This window comes from Dermacentor andersoni, chromosome 4 (assembly GCF_023375885.2).
Source record: "Dermacentor andersoni chromosome 4, qqDerAnde1_hic_scaffold, whole genome shotgun sequence".
NCBI classification, from domain to species: domain Eukaryota; kingdom Metazoa; phylum Arthropoda; class Arachnida; order Ixodida; family Ixodidae; genus Dermacentor; species Dermacentor andersoni.
In genome coordinates, this window is record NC_092817.1 from 131,266,671 (window position 1) to 131,280,759 (window position 14,089).

General features: G+C 45.7%; 1 protein-coding gene and 1 long non-coding RNA gene across 3 annotated transcripts in view; one reads left to right on the forward strand and one right to left on the reverse strand.

Annotated features, from left to right (window-relative positions):
* Nucleotides 1-767: 767 nt before the first annotated feature.
* On the reverse strand, nucleotides 768-3,475 carry LOC129386467 (uncharacterized). 2 transcript variants are annotated; one of them, XR_008613837.1, is made up of 2 exons: nucleotides 3,101-3,475; nucleotides 768-1,787 (listed from the first exon to the last, which is right to left on the reverse strand). It is a non-coding gene; the product is annotated as an uncharacterized lncRNA (long non-coding RNA). The 2 variants fall into 2 exon arrangements; XR_008613836.1 differs by having other exon boundaries at nucleotides 768-2,067.
* A 1,733-nt stretch (nucleotides 3,476-5,208) lies between these two features.
* Nucleotides 5,209-14,089, forward strand: part of LOC126537817 (bridge-like lipid transfer protein family member 3A) — a 103,328-nt gene continuing 94,447 nt past the window's right edge. The window contains exon 1 of the mRNA XM_050184899.3: nucleotides 5,209-5,788. Within this exon, the coding sequence (XP_050040856.1) occupies nucleotides 5,745-5,788 (44 nt within the window). The 5' untranslated portion in view covers nucleotides 5,209-5,744. The remainder of the gene's footprint in view (nucleotides 5,789-14,089) is intronic.

A 14,089-nucleotide genomic window follows, 5' to 3' on the forward strand; every position in this document is an offset into this window, starting at 1 on the left:
TAGCATATAAATGGCTATTGTCATTAGTTCAGATATAAATTGATTGTTATTATTGACGTCTAATTTATTTGCAAATGGAGATAGAAGTCTGAAGGAGCTTCAGATACTTCCTTCAAGAAGTTATTGGAACTCTAAAATCTTGCGTTTGCACAACTACCGGACGTTTTCAAGAGGTTTACATGCAAATAACATTTAAACTGATACTTTTGAGACATTTCGCGTATCCATTAAACAAGTATTTTAGACGTTCTTTAGCTGTCTATGCTTTCCATGGCAAGGGTCCCAGAGCTACCGTTGACTTTGGGACCCTTGTCTGCATATTTACTTTATATATTTGTTTGTGTCATGAACGGTACTGTCAACTGAAAAGTGAAACTGAAACTGCAATGTCCGAGTGCCCTGCGTAACGACGCTTCTCGCGGCGTCGTGTAGCAGGGGAAGGAGAATGGCGGCGAAACCGACGCCGAGCACGCGCTACTGGGAGGCTCTTGTAGTGAAGCGCTTGCTTCGCCACACTTACGTCACCACTAGAGGAAGCTGTCGTCATTCGTATGAGTGAGGATGGTGGACCTTGGTCCTAAGTTAAGACGTTCATACTGATGACGAAGGCTACAAATAGGCCGGCCCGGTTGATGACAGCTCGCCGGTTTGGCGTGGTTCCAACTGTAATGTCGCTAGAATAGCAGCTTGGGCTTGTTGGTTTTCCATCCTGCTAGTAACAGCGCAAAATGTAGACAAGGGACGAGACAAGAAGACACCACAAGCGCTGACTTTCAACAACGTTTATTCCAAAAGAAACACGGCTTCTTATAAACATTGCCCTCACGTGTCGCAGTCACGTGATCGCACATCATGTGAAACAAGCACTTTTTTTTTCCTTTATACACTCAAGATAGCGGTTGCACGTGCAAAAGCTCAAGTTCTTTTTTTGTCAGTAACAAGGACGGCGTGCTAACGCATTGGTCACGAAGTCTGGTAATCTCGGCCGCCTCAATTATCTCCCGGACCAGCTGGTCATTGTGTTTCTTCTTGTCTCGTCCCTTGTCTACATTTTGCGCTGTTACTAGCAGGGCGGGCAACTGTAATGTGACGTGAAACAGCTTGGGCAGCAGCTCAGCGCCCAGGAAGTGCATAAATGCTACAAGGTCGCGTTCTCAACAAAGGGTCAGATGGGACTCTAGAGCTGCTTGCAGTAACCACAAAACGGGGCCCTTGTCCCAGAACGGCGAAATCGTCAGCTGTGGGTTGTCTTCGCCGTTGCGGTTCGAAAGTGGATGCCATATTGGCCGACATCCAAAGTCAATGATATGCGTAGGTTGCCGTTGCAGGCAACAGCAGCCAATTTTATTAGAGAAGTGGCTCAGTGCAGCATCGTGATGCCAGCTGACCTTTCAAAAAAAGTGGATAAAGCACGAGGCTTTCCTTTTTTTTTTGCTTTAATTTCTTATGCCTGCGGCGAACAGTAGCACTGCTGCATATGTTCAGTGCTGATTTGAATATTTCATTAAGGCAAGCACACACTCAAAACATGCTAAAATGGTCGTTGAAGATACTTGCTATGCCTGGCTCACAAATGTTCCCAATAAGTCATCTTGACAGACAGGTGAATCCTGGGTATGTTGAGGACATTCTAGACTTGCATGACGATGTTCTGAACATCGTTGTAGCCCATGCACCGCTCCACATTCCAGCCGTGGGCTATCCCAGGATGTCTTCGCGTGTCTGAGTTTTCATATAACATTCTGGTGGAGGAGCGGGGTTGTCCATAAATTTCAATGCATATCATCCTGGGCGTGAATGGAAAAAGGACGGGGAGCATGTAGTCCATGAAAGGCTGCCAGCAAAATACGCGCCATGCCACCGTGTGAAATGTTCCACAGGACTAATCCATAGACGAGATAACCTCTTGACTTGTGGCAAGGGCTATACATGAAGGGTGAGAGAAAACTTTATTGCTGCTGAGCGAGTTAACCAGCCGGCGGCCTCAGTCCATCCACCTCCGTACGGCTGCCGGAAATGTCTCCCTGCCTTTCCCACCCCATTTCTCTCTCGCTCTCTCGGCCCGACCTATTGGGAAAAAGACGTGAATAATTTTGTTGACTTCCTTAAAAAGAGCATACTTTGACGGTGTGCACATGTTCAAAAAATAATTAATGATTTATTAATTCTTTTACAAGCAGTTATTCCAGTCATATTGCCAGTGAACGCAGAATTTTCACCTTTTGGACTGGTTCGAGGCTCTCATCAGGTTTATTTTTTCCCACTCGAGAATAAAGGTACAAAGGACATTTATGAAGATATGAGCAGCACACTAGGTTACGAATGCCCGACCTAGCTACAGTGAAAAAATGATGTGCACCATTCCAACGGAACCGAATGTGCAGCAAAGTGCGGGATGCCTTCGACCGCTTCAGCTGCTGTTGAAATTGTTGATCGTGCCCCCGACCTGATAGTTGAAGATCAGCGAAACTCTGCTGAATTTATTCCCGAGACACTAAACACACCCGTCGGATGATTCGCATCCACAATTCATGAGCCGCTGGCAAAGAAGCTGTCGGCGAAATGGGTGGCCAAATGTTTAAACGCCGATGAAATGCGCCATCGGGCGGGTCGAAGCGTCGCAGCTCACTTAGGGCCATTTCGAGCGATATGGCGGCGGGTTCCTCGATTGTTCGATCACTCTGAAACGTGGCTCCATCACTATAGTCCTGAAACTGCACAACAGTTCCTTGCGGCACTCGGGTTCGGACCAAATAAAGCCAGAACCCAGAAATCAATCGGGAAGGCTGGGCTAAGTGTACATATTTTTTTTATTTTAACAGCGCGGAGCTGTTTAAGCTTTAGTTCCGCCATGGAGCGTTACCAGAAAACTCAGCCCAGTTGTGCACCGCCTCGCCTTGCCTAGCAACCACCTGCGAGAGCACCGAGCCACGTAACTTCCTCGCACCCAACGCGCGTAGGGCGGACTCGGGACAGGCAAGTAAAAACTCGGAACAGCCGTCGCGGCGACACACCTCTTGCCTCCTCTATACCGTGCGTACGTACTGCTTCTATGGGAAGACCGAAGAAAGTCTGGACGCCCAAAGAAAAGGCGGCTTACCAGGAAATGCGCCGTACTGCCAAGTGAGAAGCGATGCGTCGCCGCCGAGCTGAACCGGAACACCCCGCCGAAGCTGCGGCTGAGAAGATGCGACCAATGATGCGACGCCGAGTCGAGGATCCCGAGTTTCAGTCCAGGGAACGCGAGAGTCGACGCCTGAACGCTCGACGTTGCCGAGAAAGCAATCCAGGCCTGCGTCAGCTCGAAAACCTCCAGCTTCAAGCTCACCGAGTCCTTTTTTTTTAACTGCATCAGCTTCAATTAGTTTTTAATTGGTTCAGCGTATGGATGACATGTATGCATGACATGAATGACATAGCATGACATGAATCTCATGATGAAGTCTCCTCAACAACTTAGCAAAACCTAGCATAACCTCGCAAAACCTACAAACAACTTAGGCAAGCCACATATAAAAGGTAGGTAATCGCAATATCCGCTGTTGACTCTAGCCTTGCACCACTAGTGCAAACTGCGCACGTTTTGTTTTTCTTTTATTGTGCGTGAATCAAGCATGGGTATTGATCGACTATCTCCAAAAACGTCGTATACAGTGATCGCAGGGTGTTACAAAGAGTACCTTAAAAGAGGGACCGGAAAACTCGTTAGTTTCTGTCATTGCAATTTTGGGCAAAGAAAATCGTTCTTTTATATCATATCTTTCGGGAAAGAAAAAAAATAGGCAAAATAAAAATAAACGTCATCAGGAACTTTTTCAATGTCGACGGAAATTTTAAAAAAAACTTTGCAGTTTCGCCCTCAGGGCGATAAATACTGACAACAAATAATAGCAACGGTTCCGTTGCATGCTTGTACTTCTGGTGCGCTGCTCTAAGTTTACGCTGATGCGACATGTCGGCACGACGCAGCACAACTCCTGCTGGCCCACAGGAACAACGTCGTGACAGCTACCAGGCGTCTCACAACGTAATCTGAAGCGTGATGTGCGCCGCCAGTGGGCTTGCAGGCGTATTACCTTGATGATGCAGGAGACGAGACCGACGGGAAACCGTCGGCGTTAGTGAAATATTAGATTACACTAGCTTGACCTTTACTGGGTGGAGCACCTTTCTTTTATATTTTTCTCTTTTAGCTCCTAAATAATTTATGTCCCTTCCACAATACCAGTACAAGCACATACGTGCACAGCTAAGCAAGAAAGACAGTGCACTCATGCCAGCAGCAGAAGGCAGGGCGCTGCTCTGGCTTTAGCATTGAGCCGATTCTCTGGAGCCTTGATGATAGAATTTGCTTCGTAACTCTTGCAGCTAAACGCACTCCGCATCTCTCGAGACTCCCCCCCACCCTCCGACGACGCAGAAGCACGGCGGCACCGACTAGTGTTCCTACAGGAACACTAGCACCGAACGCGTCAATGCGCCTCTAGCGTCCGTATAAGTCATATCGCAATGAGAGGTCCTGGGTACGAATTCAAAAAGCTTCTACTACGTAAGAAACTTTCCTGTTCGGTCGGAGATTACAGCGCGACGCGGGCGTTGAGAACGGCGCCTGCGTTCGCGTTCGAAATTGCCGCCACACTAATCTGAATGGGCTTTAGCAGGCTTCAGGCTACTGTAAAGTTCGACCTCTGACAGCCTTGTTAGCATAATTGAGTGGATCGCCAAACAAACACGTTGCCGTTATCGATAGGATATTGTGCTTTTGACGGCGCGCGACTAAAGTTTTGGGGCAGCCTCCCTGCCAGTACTTTCCGAGTACCCAGGGAAATATGTCGCTAACGGCTCTTCTTTGTTAAAAAACCGTCGAATCGTCAGTGTATCCTTCCTACGTGCACTTGAACTCTCAACTTGAACGATCCACTAGTGTTTTCATTAGAGTACGCACTGACGTTTTGATAAAGAATGAAATCTGGGACAGTGATTCATCCACTGTTATTAGCGTTCCTCGATGTCCTCCCTCGCCCGCCGGCGGCCGAGGCACCCTACACTTTTATCGTACTAAGGCGCCATCGTTTCATTGCGTAGAGAACCACTATCAGCTACCTACATTGCTGTGGGCTTCAATGAATTCAAAAAACGTTAACAGATGGCGCAAACGTCGCTTCTGAAGAATTGCTTCCGCGAAAAGCACTCACTTCCGCTGCTGCTGACCGGCTTTGACGGAGCGCTTGTTTCTTCTCGACGGCTACAGCGATTTCTCATCCATCCATTGCGAAGCGGGAGGCAAACAGCTGTGGCTATCCTTCTAGTGCTTGCAGCAGCGCGCACTCGGCGAGCCTGACGCCAACATGGCCCTGCAGGGTGCTGCTGCCCGTCGAAAAATTACGGGCGCTTCGACGTTGCGCGAGGTGGCCCGTCGTCATCGCGGCAGCGGTCTCACCGCGGCGCACTGACCCCGCCGTCAACACCATCATCAGCTGAGTGCGCCCTGCCCATCGCGGGCGTCAACCGGACTCGGCGATGCCATCCTGCATCAGCGCTGCGCCCGTAGGCGAAACCAACGACGGGATTGCAGTGTTGACGACCGGTGTCTCGCCGCCCGTCGCGGTCGCCCTCGGCTGCCGTCAGCTGCGGCTATGAAAGGCAACGCAGGACGCCGCTGTCGCTGTATATAGGCTCGTGAGAGAAACAAGGGGAAAAAATTGCCACGGGGCGCGTTTGTTCGTCCCCTCACTGCCAAAACGATGGTGTCCATAATCAAGAATCAGATTCTCAAGCATCTTTCCAAGTGAGTACGCAAAAACGTCGCGAGCTCTCTTGCGATGCTGATCGCTCGGAGCTGTTCAGTCGAGCCTGAGATGCTGCTGCTGCTGCTGCTGCTGCTGTGCGCGCATTCGGCGAGTACTTCCGTGCGAAAGTGAGCGACACTGATGTGTTTAGTCTCGCTTCGTGACGCCGCGGCGCGCGTCAGAAAACCGGATCCGAATCACATTTGCGAAGGACCGTCCAGCGCTCCGGATTGTTTCATAACGTGTGCTTTCCCTTATTGTATCTTTTTGCAAAACGTAGGAGCAATGTGAGCCGGTATAACGCTGCTAAGAAGTTACAGGTGTTGGTGACATAAAAAAAAAAAAAAATGCTAAGAACTGTTGATTCGTCGACACTCAAAGCGTGTTGCACTGTACCTGCATGTATGTACTATTATTTGCTCCCGTCTTACGTCATAACGAACCCTATGGGACCTGGCGTTTTGGTGTCGCACCTACGCAGCTGGTGGCACCATCAGAACGCAAATCTGCGTGGCGGTGTTTATGCGCTTGCTATTGTTCGCTTGCCACCACGCAGACACCCACAAGGGGACCAGCTGCTTAACAAGTAACGCAGCGGGTTTGTCTGTGGCGCAACGCATTGTTCCTTTGCACTTGAATCGTGTATAATCGATGACGACGGGCACATTTTCAGTGCGCCGTTTACAACTCAACTTTGCGGTGCTTCCTTCGCACACGTGTGCTGTCCGGCGTCGTGCTTGGACGAGGCCACGCAGTTATTGCACCTTTTCCGTCGACTACTGTGACACGCTTCATGGGTTTTGAAGGAAACTGGGTCACCGCTTTCAAGACAGTTCTGGAAACAGAAGGGAAACCGATAACCTGGGTTGAGTGGCATGTTTATTCGAGACAGCCTGGTTACGTGCTTGCAAGTTAGGTGCAGCTGCTGCTGTTTAAATGCTACCGAACATAGGTTGACATCTGGAAGAGCACATATAGTTTAACTTGCTTCTGGTGCAAGGGAACATCTGCATCAATTAACAAGTTAAAATGGTGCAACGTGCTTTGTTCACACCCCTCCTTGGCAGTTGTTCGGGCTGTTATTTTCCTCATTTATGTAGTGAAGGATCAGCTTGTGTTCTTGCTTAGCTTTTGTTTGCAGTTCAGTTTTCACAAATGTATTGATTCAACTTATGGGGAAAGAATTCAGAAATGAGTACTTGTAGATACGTAATTTTCTTATAACAAATGCACTTCTTATGTCAAGCCTTCCGTGCCTTCTCATCATGTTGATCCTTGAGCAGTGTGATTCGTAATAAACATTAGATATTTGTTTACACTAGATCTTTCAAACGTTAACTTCCAGCATAGTGTGCTGGGCAGGGCACATGAGCTACTTTATCGTTAAATTTTGCTCCTGCCTTGATAGTTGCTACAAAGCTTGAGATTCTGTATGTTTACAAATCCCAACAGAAGGGAGTAGGAAACAGTTGGATTTTGTACACCAGGACAATCAGCACAGGAATGATGTTATACACCGATAACGGTATGTTGCCTCAAGGTTTGGACTGCTTCGATTCCTTGCACTATCATGCACGAGGCAAATAGGAGCTAGGTTTCGAAGGCTGGGCTGATCTCAAACTGACAGGAACTGGTTTTCACTTTCTAGTAGGAGATGTGCAGTAAGCTGGCACTTTTCCTCAGTGTCTCCTAAAAAGCATTTATTTACATTAATTTCACAAAAACTGTGGCAAGGTGGAACCCTTCTAGCCATTTATTTCAGAGTTAGCTTTATTTGATAGTGACTGTATCACTGCTTTTTGATGTTAAAAGGGAGAGACTTCAAAGATGTATCCCCTGTATGCTATTTACATCTATACATTCCCTATAACCTGGGCTTTCTAGATTCGTAAACAGATGGACATAGCAGGTGCTTACAAATTCCCGATGCCCTCATGCAAGGGCTCAAGCATTGTCCAAACAATCCATTGCAGGTTATGGTGGCATTCGGCAACGTTTCATTCAAAAGGCAAGCAGCCACTTGAGAATTGACACTCACCTGCTCAAGCTTTGAAGAGAGAGAGAGGAATTCTTTATCTTGCTCCTTGACAAACCATTCCTTAATCCCCCATGTTTATCCCTGTTATCAACTAAACACACTCCTCTGAGCTGGGCGAATATGTTAAGACTGCCAGACAGTGCTGTAATCCTTTCTGGTGCTGCTTATCTTCTATAAACAAGAAATCATATGTAAAATGTGCCCACTTTGGTCTAAGATAAGCAAAAATATCTCAACTTCAACAGTAGCAAGCTTGACTGCCTGAAGTACTTCCACACAGGTGATTCTACAAGTGTGGTAATAACTGCAGGTTTAGTTTTGAGAGCAAGAAAGCAGTTGGAACAATAAAATAATACCTTCTTTTTTTACTCACTACTAAAGAGGATGAAGTGCAATGTATTACACGTCTACCTATATGCAAAACTATGTAGAAATAACATGAACGGCTTACTGGTCTGAGCTTTTTTTTGTGCGGCCATAGCTTAATTTAAATGCCATCTAAAATACGAAGGGTGCTACTGAAACCGGCACGGGATGTCACACAAACATAGTGAAATGAACCAAATGCTACCAGCTTCGCAAATGGGGTTTTTATAGTATGAATAGGATTAAATGGCCGACGTACTCAACTTTGTACGAGGCACCTTAGAAGGATGGGTGCTGAAAGGAGGTAGGGAATGTTGACACTTTCGTGTCCTGTGGAGGACATAGTCCTGTGTAGGCTTTCCATAGCAAGGAGTTTTGCTTGAAATATCCGCTGTATGGGCGGATGTTCAGGAGTAGGGAAAATTTAATCGGCGAGAAAGATAAGTCTCGATCTAGCTTTAGTTGATTATGTCCAGGGACATCATTGAGCAAAGCACTGAATTTAGCCAGCCAAATTTTTTTTAGCATTGCAATTCACATACACATTTTATAGATGATTGAGAGTGGTCACACTTGATGGTTCCCATTCTGTCATCATTCATTAGTTGTAAAGGGTGTGTTTACGTACTTGAGAGGCAGGGGGGCGGGGGGTTAGTCGTGAATCCACTGACTTGTTTTTTGTATGTGCACACACATTGGCTGGAGCAGTGGAACAAGGGTGGGGCAAAAGAAGCTCTTTTACAGGCACACTGACAGTTCTTAATGGTCACAGGTGGGCCGATGCAGTGGCATGAATAAGAGTCTAGTAACTAAGTCCTACTTGCCTGTAACAGAGGCATGTGCCAAAGTGCTTCAGGCACTCTGTGAACGATTTCACTGACCAAGATGCTGCATGAAAAGCAACAGCGCTGATGGAAATAATACTAATTAAAATGTTTCACATACATCTTAAAGCACCTATAATTTAACTTATGCAGCAAGCTTGAATAACTCTAGACTCGAAAGGCAGACGGCTGGGTGCTCGCTCTTGGTGTCAGTATGTCATCGTGTGGTGGGTTCACTTCACCTATGGTTTCTCAGAGGTCTTTTTACATCTGGCATATTTATCAAGAAGTTGTAGAGGTGCTTTCAAATTTTGTCGCACATGAAATAGCTGATATTCTCAGATCTGATGCTCCTGTAGAGAGTTCTCAAATGGCGTCCACATTCCGTAAGCTTGACAAAACTCACTGAAGAATTGCATGTTCCTAATCCTTTCTGCAACTGTGCATTTTTAATGATTCTCATGATGCAAGTAATGTGGCAAGACTAAATTTTTAAGGGGCAGAAATAATCACCTGAAGGGGATAAATAGCAGTGCAGAGCTTTGATTTGGCATTTCTCTCTTGATGTATATCCACCGCTTTCGTTTGCAGAAAACTTTTGCTATGTTGTCACCTGATATTTGGGTTTTCAAGAAACTATGGGCCAGCTGAGTTATATGTAATTGCACTAATGCACAAGCAATGTCTTGTATGAACACATTTGAGTGGGAATAGGGATCTTATGTATTTGCACAAGCCAACAGCGATGCTACCATGTTTTCTTGATGTCAATCTTTACAGCTTGGCTAAAAGCAGTAATCATTTGATCAAAGTTTGCTGAGTGTTTGAGTGCTTGAGTTTGCTCTGGCTGGCTTTCTAAAATGTGCGTGCATTATGCAAAGGGTCGTACTGAAAATGGTGTTCTGTAATAAATTGCGTGCACAACTTCCATGAACATAGTGGCTGGCAGTATACTGCAAACCGTTTTGTTGATGCAAATGTTGTTACATCTATGTTATAGGGCTGGCCTTGTGCGAGGTGCTTAGTATTCATGGGAGCACAGAATGATCTTTCGCTTGAATTTGAATTTTATTGAACTAATACAAGCGATGCTATGCTAAGAATATAACGCATATTCAGACAACGTTCCCGTGCTTTATATTTTCTTTACAGGAAACTTGACTATTGCAGCGGTGACTAGGCAGAAAGAAAAAACACGAAAAGTACACAATTAACACATGAACAGGTGGAAGTTTAAATGCGCTTGAAGTAAAGAAGAAGCAAGCAAACTGAAAAAATTGACCAGACGACCTGGAAAAATATAAGAGGATATTCAATACAGAAATTGAATCTCTGTAGAGGCATGAAAAAAAAATAGCATAAAAGTCAATAAAGAATCGTCCGTGAAGCACAGCATACGAGGAGGGACTCAAAACTAACATAATTGCTTTTTTTTTAATTGGCATATTCCTTCAAACGTTCCCATTCACTTTCTTAGTACTCTCCATAAAATCCAGTGGACTTGTCCATCTGCTTTATCCATTGCTCAATACTGTTAAGTGGCTACTGCAAACTGATGCCTCTCAGTGCTTCCGTCGTATTTTTCGTTGCCTCTTGCACGTCTTGAAAATGATGTCCATGAAGGTCTCATTTAACTTCCGAATATTGCAAGGAACAAGATATGGTAACACTACAGTGAGAATTAGGTACCATTTGCATCTCGTTTTTGTCAGGAGTGCTCTGTTGTAGGCAGGAGCGTTGTCGTGGTGAACAAGCCGCTCGCCTGAGCTCCACAGAACGGGGTGCTTTTGCTCCGACTGTGCCACACAGCAGCTGGGGCACTTCAGCGTAAAAATGCAGGTTGACTGTCTAATCTCGCAATACAAATATAAAATCGACAAACTCTTTGATGTAAAAAAAAATTTATCGTAAAGGAACAGAACTTGACGCATGCGCCTAGTTCTTTTGTGTCCGCCATTGTAAAACTGACTCGTACAGCGACAGGGGCTGAAAAATTACAACAATGCAGCAAGCAGACGAAACTTTGCACAAGGAAGCTGCTTGGCTCGCTGATGGAGACAATAGTGTAGTATAGTTGAAACTCGATTTAACAAAGTGATGACCACGCTCTAATTATTTTGTTAAATCACGAAGTTCGGAAAATCAAGTAAGAGATTTTTCTGTCCTTCAATATATGTAATTGCAACGTAGCAACACCTAAAAGATACCGCGGCTTTATACTTGCCGCTAACCCACGCGAAGTCCGCGAGGGCGACCCAACTACCGCCACCCCTAGCGCCACCAAGTACCTAGTACATAAGAATGCTAGCGACTGCTGAGACCGTGGTTCCATGCATGGGTGCAGCGTGCAGCCTCGTCAGAATAAAGCTACGGTCGTTCCTAGAGTACCGTGACGTTTTAACGCGATAGCGTTAAAGCGCACGCCTCCCCCCAAAAAAAACCGGCTGCGTCAAAATGAGAAAGAAATCAGTTTTTTTACTCATTAATTCCAAGAAAAGCTTCGGGAAATCAGGCAAAATGCAAGCTAGATTCGTTAATTCGGGTTGCTGGCAACATTGAACCTTATGGGTACTTACCGGGGAATGGAAATTTCTTTGTTAGATTAGGAATTTCATAAAATTGGGTTTCGTTAGATCGAATTTTAACTGTATGTGTGTCCCGTAGCACTTGTTTGTATTAACTACCCTTCCGGCTCAATAACAACAATATTGTTACTTTGTGAGTTGTTAAAAAAAAACTAACTATTCTTGTTCCTTTGGGCCCCATGCCATACACGGTTAACACTGCTGTGCATATAATCAAACTTTTATGGAAAAAAACAAGACACACGCACGTCAAAAGTGCAGCTGAGTTGTCAAGTCTACGTGAATACAATAAGAACTACAACTGGGAAAACAATGGCAGAGCTTGTTGCTAGAGAGAAAAGCAGTAGCTACAGAAATAACAAAACCGTTGGTATAAGTATGAAAAGTGCAAGTTAACAACTGTTGCAAAAGTGTAGAAGACAGGTGTTCTAGAATGCCAGCCGGTAGCTTATTCTGCTGTTTTCCTGATGAAGTCTTTCTCAGATTTTTAAGATTTCTTTTTTGTTAAAATTAACATTTCTGATTAAGGTTCTGATTTTATTGACAGATTAAATATGTATGTTTTTAAACACCCATAACGATGTCAGTGTTGTGGAGAAAGCAGATTTTTATTTTTTTCTTTATGTGATTAACAACAGTTATAAAAGTTCCGTACAGATCTAAGTGTATTTCTTTGAATATTCATAATCCAGGGAATATTTTATTGGGTTCAATTGTCCCATTTTGTGGATAAATATGAAATAATTGGACAAAGAAAATTTTGCCTGCCAAATATGTAACACCTTGCAATGAGTATGGTATAACTTGTTTATAGTTCTGCACTAGACTACTGATAGTTGTAGTACAGTGCAGTCCACTTATAACGATACCACATATAACGATATATCGGTTATAACGATGGGTCGACATGACAGTGTCATTTTATGCATTAGGTCTATGGGGAAAAAAACCATTTATAACGATAGGTTATTCACCGCATATCGGATATAACGATCAAAATTTTGCAGTCTGGACGGCGTTTTCCGTGCCAAATAATCGTAACGTTTGCGTGGCTTAGTTCCCTGAAACGAACGATGTCGAGACGAGGCGATGTTTACCTCCGTAAGTTCGTATCTGCCGCCATTACCGCGCAGCGCGTCTCGCCCCGCCCGCGCACGAGTAGGCGCAGCCAACGTTGGCGCCGCGCGCCACAAGATGGCGCCAGCTGCTTCATGCGCGTCGGCCACAGTCGCTCCGAAAGAGAGAGAAAGAAAAAAAGAAGCGACAAGCAAAGCGGCGCGGTGGCGCCCGTTCCGCGTCTCTCTCGCGATAGCAGGCTGACTCCACCGAAGCAGCGTGCAACCAACGGTTCAACCCAGTTCGAAGATGGCGCCAACAAAGCGCAAAGCTGTGTCGCTTGACACGAAGATGGATATTTTGCAGGACTCTCGATGCGGCTTCAAGGTGAGCGCCCTCGTGAAGAAGTATGAGCTCGTCCAGTTAACGATATCAACCATCTTGAAAACCGGGAGCACCGCGATTGTGAAGGCAGGAGCTATCGGCGGCCATTCCGATCAGCGGAAAAGGGGTTAGAGACCCTATGAACGCCGATGTTGAAGAGGCGCTTTACCAGTGGTTCATCACCAATTGCTTCAAGAAGGCGGGCTTTGCGCGTAAGGCTGAGACCGACCCGGTGGAAGTCGCTGACATAACCGAGCTCTGGGAGCTCGTTCCTACTGGTGACACAGGTGGTGTGTCGAAGGAGGAGTTTTTGACTGCAGACAGTGCTGCCTCGTTCTGCGATGAGGTCACCGACGAGGCGATCGCCGAAGATGTGCTGTCTCGACAGACGCGAAGTTGTGCGACGGTGGCGACGGCATCAGCGACAGTAACAACGAGATCGACAGTGGCTCCTTGACCCCGACCACGATGTCCACGCAAAGTGCACTATCGTCGATCGACTCCTTAATTGATTTTATGCATGCTAAAGGATTGCCGCCAGTGTTCGCGCAGCAGCTGGAATCCATGCACACCGCGGTTGTGAAGCTGAAGCTGCCGCAAAAGCAAGTGCAGATTTCGGACTATTTCGGCGCGCCTAATCCTTGACACGGTCATTGGCGCTAGAAATAAAGTTTGTTTTTCACGGCCTACTGTCTACATCATCTATTCTTTAGAGCAAGTAGCGAATTCGAGTTCAGAGCTGCAAAGGTAAAGAGCGCAAACGCGTTTAATTTTTTTTTTTTTTTTGATAACTGCAGTCCAGATATAGCGATCATCGGTTATAACGATCATATTTTTCGTCTTTCTCGATATCGTTATAAGTGGACTGCACTGTATAAGAATGTCTACAGTTTTCTGTTGTAGACACAGTGGTGCCTGTTATTATATAGTGGCTCATATGATTTAGGTGTTCACACGGAAATATATTCTTTTAATAGAATGCAATAGAATGAAGCGTATGAATTGTACAAGGCAGAGTGCAGAAGGGGCTTGCAAACTTAATTACTC